This window comes from Mus pahari, chromosome 19, assembly GCF_900095145.1.
Source record: "Mus pahari chromosome 19, PAHARI_EIJ_v1.1, whole genome shotgun sequence".
Lineage (NCBI taxonomy): Eukaryota > Metazoa > Chordata > Mammalia > Rodentia > Muridae > Mus > Mus pahari.
The window spans coordinates 20,393,886-20,402,935 of record NC_034608.1 but is presented as its reverse complement, the minus strand read 5'-3'; the positions used below and the strand labels follow the sequence as shown (position 1 = coordinate 20,402,935).

At 50.8% G+C, this 9,050-nt stretch overlaps 1 protein-coding gene across 1 annotated transcript; it reads right to left on the bottom strand.

The window, feature by feature from the left end:
- Window positions 1-4,169: 4,169 nt before the first annotated feature.
- On the bottom strand, window positions 4,170-9,050 carry Rps19 (ribosomal protein S19). The gene is made up of 6 exons (XM_021219466.2): window positions 8,976-9,050; window positions 8,453-8,523; window positions 8,104-8,204; window positions 5,327-5,510; window positions 4,849-4,903; window positions 4,170-4,235 (listed from the first exon to the last, which is right to left on the bottom strand). Exons 2-6 carry the CDS (start codon window positions 8,521-8,523, stop codon window positions 4,209-4,211), a joined length of 438 nt encoding a protein of 145 aa, XP_021075125.1. The 5' UTR covers window positions 8,976-9,050; the 3' UTR covers window positions 4,170-4,208.

Here is a 9,050-nt window from a genome sequence, read left to right as displayed (position 1 = left end):
TATGAGCCACCATGTGGTTGCTGGGATTTGAACTCCGGACCTTCGGAAGAGCAGTCGGGTGCTCTTACCCACTGAGCCATCTCACCAGCCCCGAAATGTTCTTTATACCGGCAAGGGCAAGCACACAGGCATGCATGCACACGAGTGAGTAAAAAGAAAATATCATGTGGGTGTGGTGGCCTGCTCCCATAATCTCCAGATGACCTGCGTTTGACCACCAGCACCCATAGGGCAGCTCCCAGCTAATTCCAGGTCCTTTTCTTGCCTCTGTGGGCACCAGGCCTATGCCTGGTGCACAGACATATGCAGACAAAGCAGCCATATATAGAACATAAATAAATTAAAAGTGTTAACTAACAAGAGTCTGAAATGAGGTCTGAATGGGAAATGAGCTTTTGAGATACTGTAAGTCGTTAGGTGATTTTCGCATATGTAAAAACATGGCAAAAATACATTTATTAAATTAGGTGTATTGGCATATGCCTATAATTCCAGAGTTTGAGACAGGATAAAGTTCCAAGGCAGGCAAGTTCCAGGTCAGTCTGTTCTGCAGACTTGGCCTCAGACAAAAACCGAAACCAAACCAAAACAAAAAAACTCCCCAACCCCAAATCAAATCAAAGCAACAAAAGGGAGGCAGAGGTAGGAAAACTGTCATGAATTCCAGAATAGCCAGAGCTATACAAGACCCTGACACAGACAGAAAAACAGACAGACAGACAGACAGAACAACCCCCAAAATAGGGGCTAGAGAGATGAGAGATGGCTCAGCTGTTAAGAGCATGTATTGTTCTTGTAGAAGACAGGGGTTTCCGCCCCAAACTCACCTGTGGTGGGTTACAACTGTTTGTAACTCCAGTTTCAGACAATCTGACTCTTGAGGTACATGGGCACATGCACACATGTAGTACACACACACACACACACACACCACCACCACCACCACCACCACCACCACCACCACCACCACTTCCCCCAAGTAAAAAAAAAAAAACTAAATGAAAAAATCCAAAAGAGGCTTTAGGGGGCAGCTGAGTCATGAAGAAAATAAAAACTACATGATATTTTTGGTAGGGAAAATGGCAAAGGAATTCCAAGGTACGTTTGAAGGAGGAAAGCCAGCCTTCGTAGAGAGGCTAGCTGAAAGCCACCGAGTAGGGGGGATGTCAGTGGAGAAAAAAACCTGGTGTAGATGATGCAGTTGACCGAGTTTTCTCTTCTCTTTTTTTGGTTTTTTCAGGGTTTCTCAGTGTAGCCCTGGCTGTTCTGGAACTCACTCTGTAGACCAGGTTGGCCTTGAACTCACAGCGATCTGCCTGCCTCTGCCTTCTGGGTTCTGGGATTAAAGGTGGGTGTGAAACCATGCCTGGCAGTTAACTTGTTTTTCAAAGGCAAAATGTCACTATGCTGTTTGGGGACAAAGGTAGAGATGAATGTGCATACCACATCATGTTTACCTCTTGAGGAAGAGGACTGGGTGGGGCTGGGGAAGGACACAGCTGGATTCACCCACCTTTAAAAAGAAAAGCTAAAAAAAAAAAAAAAAAAAAGGCTGGAAGGTGACTTGTGCCTTTAAATCCAGCAGACGCAGGCAGAATTTGAGCGCAGCCTGGTGTACAGAGTGAATTCCAGGACAGACATAGCTACACAGAAAAACCCTGTCTCAAACAAACCAAACCAAACACAAAGTTTCATTTTCACTTAATGTGCAGGGATGTTTTGCCGTCAGATCCCCCTGGGCTTTCAGAGGCCATATAGATAAAGAGAATAGTACCAGGGACCTCTGGAAGAGCAGCAGGTGGGTTTTTGTTTTGTTTTGTTTATTTTTTGAGACATTGTTTCTCTGTGTAGTCCTGGCTGTCCTGGAACTCATTTGGTAGATTAGGCTGGCCTTATATTCAGAGATCTGCCTGCCTCTGCCTCCCAGGGCTGGGATTAAAGGTGTGCGCCACCACTGCCTATTGTGGCAGGTGTTCTTAACAGCTGAGCCATCTCCCCAGGCTTTGTGTTTATTCCTTTTTATGCTGTGGAACTCTGGGCTCCTCCTGTGCCAGACAAGAGGTCTGCTACTGAGTTACAATTGAGTTCCTTTGCCTAACACTTTCCTGTTTGTCTTTGACAGACCTCTGGCTGGCCTGGATCTCCCTAGGTAGACCAGGCTGGCCTCGACTGGTGATTCTCTTCTTTGCTTCCCAGTATTGTGGGTGTATTCTGCCATCCCTGACTCCCGCTACTCCTTAGGCTGGGCGTTTTAAAGATTTACTATTACTTTAAACTGTGTATAGGTGTGTGCACCTGAGTGAAGTGTTTGAGGCCAGAGGCATTTTATTCCCTAGATCTGGAGTTACAGCAGAGTCACCTGACATGAATGCTAGGAACTGGATTCAAGTCCTCTGGAAGAGCAGCAAGTATTCTTAAACCCCGGAGCTATCTTCCCAGCCATGGGTGGAGAGCTTTTGCAAGGCCGTTTCGCATGCCTGGAATGTTTCAGAATTTAAAAATAGGGCAAGTGGCCAGACTTAGTGGTTGATTGTAACCCCAATACTCTGAAGGTGGAGGCAGGGGTTCCAGGAGTTCAAGGCTACACAGGAAGAAACATTGCAACTGGGCTGGCAAGATGGTTCAGTGGGTAAGAGCACTGACTGCTCTTCCCTGAGTTCAAATCCCAGCAGCAACATGGTGGCTCACAATCACCCATGAGACCTGACACCCTCTTCTGGTTTGTCTCAAGTCAGCCAGTGTACAAATCTTTGGGCTGGACTGAAGCGAACAGGTCCTAAATATTCAATCCTCAAGAACCACATGAAGTCTCAACCATCTGTACAGCTATGGTGCACTCACATACATAAGATCTTGTTTTTGTGAGACAATGTTTCTTTGTATAGCCCTGGCTGTCCTGGAACTCAGAAATCCACCTGCCTCTGCCTCCCAGTGCTGGGATTAAAGGCGTGCACCACCACTGCCCAGCAAGATAAACCATAATTGTAGCTATTAGATGGAGATCCTTCAGTTCAGCTGAGCCTATGTAGGCATGAACCCCCTTTCAGGAGCTTGGTGTTAATATCATTAAATGCAGTTGGCAGTTCCTGAAGATTTAGTTCTTCTGTACTACAGGCCCCAGTGTTGCAGTAGGGGCCTGTTCACACAGGACAGCTAGTTTGCTCAGCAGTGGCTAGCAGCTGCCACCTAGTGGCCGAAGAGCGAAGCTGCAGCTCGGCCTACTAGGCCAGGCAATTTATCCTGTCATGGTTCCACTGAGCCAAATGTACTCATGCTCACACAACCAGAGTGGGATCTGACTAGGGCAACCTAGGCTTCCCCCTTTTCCTAGAGGGAATTGTAGGTACCGAAGGTTGACTGCATGGCCAAGTGATTCTCAAAGCCTTAGAGCATTCAGCAATTCAAATGCTTCAAGACACACTTCAGGATTGCTGGGTACGGAAAACATCTGCAAACTGCTTGGCATGCACTTCACACTGGGAAAGGCTGCACAGATCTCGTGTCACCAGCCACTTCCAGCAAGGACCTAACAAGGGCCCTTCTGGGAGCCAGTTTTACCTGGCATTAACCTGTTACCTACCTTGGGGGAAATAAGGAACTGAAAGGGAACATCTAGCACCTGGGATTTCCATGACCAACAGAGCTGGGTTAGACTTCTGCGGTTAAGGTCCAGCACACTCAATTTACTTGGTTAAATCTGTTCAACCACACTTGGGTGCTCCACACACAGCATGGAGGAATGGCTCATTTACAACATAGCATCCACTTCATCTCTACAGGGTTTCTCTGTGTAGCCCTGGCTGTCCCCGAACTCAGAAACCCACCTGCCTCTGCCTCCCAAGTGCTGAGACCACCACCTGGCCACCCACTTCATCTCTAGCACAGAAGGGACTGTTTGGGGAAGCCAAGGTCACTTCCAACCATACCATTTTGTCCTCAATTGCCACCACAGATGCACAGCCTCGCCCTACCACTAATACCACAGCTCCACTGGTGTCTTGCAGACAATCACAATGCCCACTCCTCTCCTCCTAAATGAAGGCAACAAGAGACCCAGACCAGAGCTGGGTGGTGGCCACAAGGCAAGGTGATCTACTCAGGGACAGCCTTATCACCAGGACAGCCAGGGAAACCCTGTTTTAAAGACCAAAACCAGATCCAGACCAGGATTATGAATGAGGCAGTTTATTAACCCAGCATCCTCTGTTCTAATGCTTCTTGTTGGCAGCTGCCACCTGTGGGAAGACAGAGAAAGATCAGGGGGGGTCAAGGCTTGTCATAGCTCACTACAGTCACGCCCTCAGCCCCACTGTTGCACACTTCTGTAAGTTACACACACAGGGCTCAAGCTTCTGCCCTTTGTCCCGAGGGGATGGTCAGTCTGCCAATGTTTGGGGCCAGGCCCTTTCTACTAAAACCCCAAGTTAAGGTCTAAAGCCTTCCAAGACCCTTAGGTGGCAGAGTCTCTTGTAGAGAGAAAATTAGGCACGGAGTGCCTGTCAGACCCCAGGGCTCCTCTTTACACCACTGCTGTTCAGGGCGAGACACCACTTTACATGCAATGTGGTAGGAAGGAATTCACTCTACAACGACTGGGCCTGAACCTGCCTGCCACGTCTTTACCCCACCCCAAGCTGTGTAAACCTGTGCCTGGTACTGCGGAGGAAGAGTGGCTAGAAGCCCTAACACCAAGGATCTGTATGGGGCTACAGGTCTGAGCTTATAGAAGCCCCATTTCACATTGGGCACCCAGTCTCCAGCAATTATAGCACATTGTATTTTTAACCCCTTTCCCAGCGTGACCTCCCCAGGCTATGTCCCAACAGAAGCATACAGTACACCTCTCACCTGTCCAGCAATCCTGTCCAGATCTCTCTGTCCCTGAGGTGTTAGCTTACGGCCCCTGTACAAAGGAAAAACAGAAAACCCTGGATGAGTATAGCCCAATCCCCCAGAGGTGGTGTACAGAAGAAAGGACCAAGCGATGGAACTGCATTGTGTTTGCCAAGTCCCACTTGTGGCCAGCCGCATCCTAACGAGCAGGAGAGGGAGACCCTTGGGAACTGATGGGGTGTCGTTTGTGCAAGCATTAGATCAAAAGCTCCGAAAAAATCAATTGGGAAAAGTTAACGAGTAGGCTAATGAAAGTGGACAGTCGCTAAATTACCTTCCCAGAGCCAGAGGAAGTGAGCCAGAGAGGTCTGGTGAGGCCCTCCCTGTTGTTTTCTGAAGGCCCTGTACCTTCATTTATAGGGAGGTTCAACACCCCCACCACATGCCACCAGCAGGCAATGACTATCCCTGGCCCAGCCACAACCCTGCATACCCATCTTGGTCCTTTTCCACCATTTTCAGCCCCTCCAGGGCTTGGAGGACCCGGCGGGCCACACTCTTAGAGCCTCTGCTGAAGTGGCTGGGTCTGACACCGTTTCTCTGCCGTCCTCCGTAGATCTTGGTCATGGAACCAACCCCTGCACCACCTCGGAGGTACAGGTGCCGTGCTGTGGAAGCTGTGGGTGGGGCAAGAGAGAACCTGAGGTCATGTGCTTGTCCTTCACTGTGCGAAATGAGACAATAGGGGAAACTGAGACCCATCCACCAAAACTGGTGCTTGACACCCCCTGGATCCTTGCCCCACTCCAGGACTGGCCCCTTGTTCTAGACAAGCCTCATTAAGTGTGACCATATCCATGTGCCCGATGCAGGCACTTTACTCTCCTGGCCCACCAAACCAGCTTCTGGAAAACCCAAGGCCCTAACCCTGAGCTGGAGCTGTACCACGGGAGTCTTCACACTTGTAAGCAACATGATAGCTAAGAGCCACACGGTACTGGAGCCCAGGTCACTTCATTTTAGGGATAAACAGTCCTGCGACAGACTCAGCTCATCTACTACTGCCCAGGTTCCATTTAGCATTGGACTGGAACCCAAGACATTGCTTCCATAGCCTGCCTCTGTTCATTTTGCTTCAATTTTTTAAAAAGTCACAGCCCCATATTAGTGTCAGGATTAGCAGTCATTTCCAACCTTCTTGCAAGGTGACATGACCAACCACCCCAATCTTAAAGACCCACTCAAACACTCTATACCTGTCTGCTGAGCAATCTGCTGTTCCTTAGGGTGGGGAACCTTGGTCTCACTAGGCTGCCTGGACACAATGGGTGCTTGAACCTCAGCACATCACCAAAGGAACTAGCCAACTGCAAGCACAGTGGACAAACGGAAGGAATTGCAACAAGGCTAGCTAGCTTCTGCAATGGGGATTTTGACCGTCCTTCCCAGCACCACATAAAAATCATCCAGTGGGAAACCACCTGTCAGCTAATCACAAGGCTGCCACTCTAGAGCTGGTGCGCATTCCTTCTTTTGATTGAATAAAGAACTATTTAGAGGCTGTAAGCAGCAAACAGTCTACTTTTTATTCTCCTCCTCAACAAGACCTGGCTCTGGCACATTTTAGAGGCACAACTTTAAGTAAAGCCACTTGAACTGAAGTGGTTCCCTACAAAGGTCCCTCTCCCAACAAGCCCTCTGGTCCTATCTCACCACCTCACAACTCCATGCACAGCCCTGCCCACATATACAGCAACGCAGGAGGGCCACGGAGCCTTTTCTCAGGAACTAAGACAAACATGAGCCTGTTGCCCCACTGCACTCCAGCCCCAAAAGCAAGCGGCAGAACAGGCCAGCACATTATCCAGACAAAACTGCAAACATAGTCTGAAAATTACCTTTGAACAGAACTAGCCTATCTTCAAAGAAAGTAATGCCACCTCTGTACTCTTCTTCAGTGTTATGACAAATGGCTACAATTTGGTAAGAGCATGAAGCTTTTTTTTTTTAAACCAAACCAGACAGGAACCCATTAGAGCTGAGAACAACCATTAGAAGGAAGGGGCGGGGGAAGAGACACCATAAAGACACCTGTAGTTCAGGGAAGGAGACCAGCAGCTAGTAGAAGCTGCACACCCAGTGAGGTTAGGGAAGGAAACATGGCCCTCTAAAATCATCAAGCTCATCGAAAGTTATTATGCTGGGTCTTCTGTAGCTCAGCCCAGCTCGGTCCCTGGGTGCTGGGAATACAAGTCCACACCATCAGGTCTGCTGCCTGCTTCTGCTCCAGAAGTGCTGGGACTAAAGGCGAAAGCCACCTGGCTGGATTCCATTTCTTGCCAACCCCATCCTGCTTGGGATACAGCTCAGTGTCTGGCAGACCCTGGACAGGGCAGCCTCCCCCCACACCAGCTGTGAAAACTAGACAATCAATTCTGTCCATCCTGTACACAGCAAGTACACCACTCTACCCAGAGACCCAACAGTTTTCCTCTTGCGATCCTAACTCCACAGCCGCCCTAATCTACCACCTGAAGCACTGTCAACATTGCTTCCAAGACGGGTGTGAAGCGTACACCTCAGCTAGGCCTCACCACCCTTCCCTACATCACCCTTCTTAAAACCGTGCTGGCAGGTGGAAGCACCGACCTTTTCCCACACTGTGGAATTGACCTTTTGGTTTTCAGAGGCTGTGTTGAGTCATGGTGGTCCCTGTGCCCATGCCAAAGCCTGAAACAAAGTGGATCCCGTGGACATTTAATGTAAACTTAAAAACTGCTTCTCGGTCTGAAGTGAAGAGAAACTAATTTCCCATGACCGGGGGAGTTCTCAGGCTGGGACCCCCTAGGCAAAGGCCTGACCGTGAATCCTGGCACTATCCATCCCGCCCCCCGAAAGACTTAGAGACAACAGGATGCACAAAGCACCCAGGCAGGATCCAAAAACACCAGAAGGGCACCCCAAAGTTTTCTCTGGGCACCAGATCTGTAAGTTTCCTTTATAACAGGAGTGGCACTCCCGACTGCACAGCCAAACGGGACCTGATAGTTATTCAAATCTAAATGCTACACAGTGGACACAGAAAGCTGCTCAGACTCTCAAGCAAGCAAAATATGGACACTCATTTTCCATCAGATTTTTCTTCTAGTTTAAAGCTACAGCTGTTCAATAACGAGGTCTGCCTTCTCACGCAGATGGGAGGGGAAGACAGGGGTCTCTCTGCCTGGGGTCACCCAGGTCCCCACTCCAGGCCAAAGCCTCAGTTCTTACCAGCTCGTGTGTAGAACCAGTTCTCGTCATATGGGGCAAGCTCTTTATGTTTGGCCAGCTTGACTGTGTCCACCCATTCGGGGACTTTCAGCTTCCCGGACCTAGGACCAAGAGAATTGAGAAAAAGCACACTTCAGAAAGGTCCAAGCCCTACTCCAGCCCTCCTAACCTTTAGCAAGGTTAACAAGGAAAAAGCCAAGAACGAACTGGCTAAAAAGGAAGCATGGTCACCATAGACCCAATTCAGAAAAGACACCCCCAACCCCCCAGCAAGCGGCCGGCGGGACGAATGACACACCGGGGTCACAGCGCACAGGGGTCGGGCCGCCGTTTTCCAACACACACTTACTTTTTGAGGAAGGCTGCCAGAGCTCTGACGAACTCCTGCTGGTTAACGTCTTTTACAGTAACTCCAGGCATCTGAGGAAGGGGGCAAGCATGCCGACGTCAGGCTCGGTGCAAAGCCCCGACCGACGTGGTTCCAGGGCGACACCCAGCCTGCTCGTCGCCAGTCCACCCCCGGCCTCGTGTCAAGTCCCTGCAGCTCGCTCGGCTCCTGCAGCTCGCACCAGAGTTGCCGGGCCGCCGTCGCGCGGCGTGGCGACCGCGTGGGAGAGCCCCGCCACACCCCGCTCCCTCCAGCCCACGTTCCGGGCGTCCCACTCACCCCTCCGCTGCCCGCCTAACCCTAAGGGGCTCCCGGGTTGCGGCGATCAGGCATGTCCGGGCCTGCCGCTCGCACGTGGCCGCGGCTCCAGGGGGCGGAGCGACCCCGCGCCGGGCTTCCCGCGGCTCCCCGGCACGAGCTCCGGGGCCCAGAAAACCCGGCCCCGCGGCCCCGCGCACAGCCGCGACCCAGAGCCCTCACTCACCGTGCGGCCTCCGCGCTGCCAGCCAGGGGAAAGGGAACGACGGGGTTTCCCGGGCGCACAAGTCGGGCGTCGGGT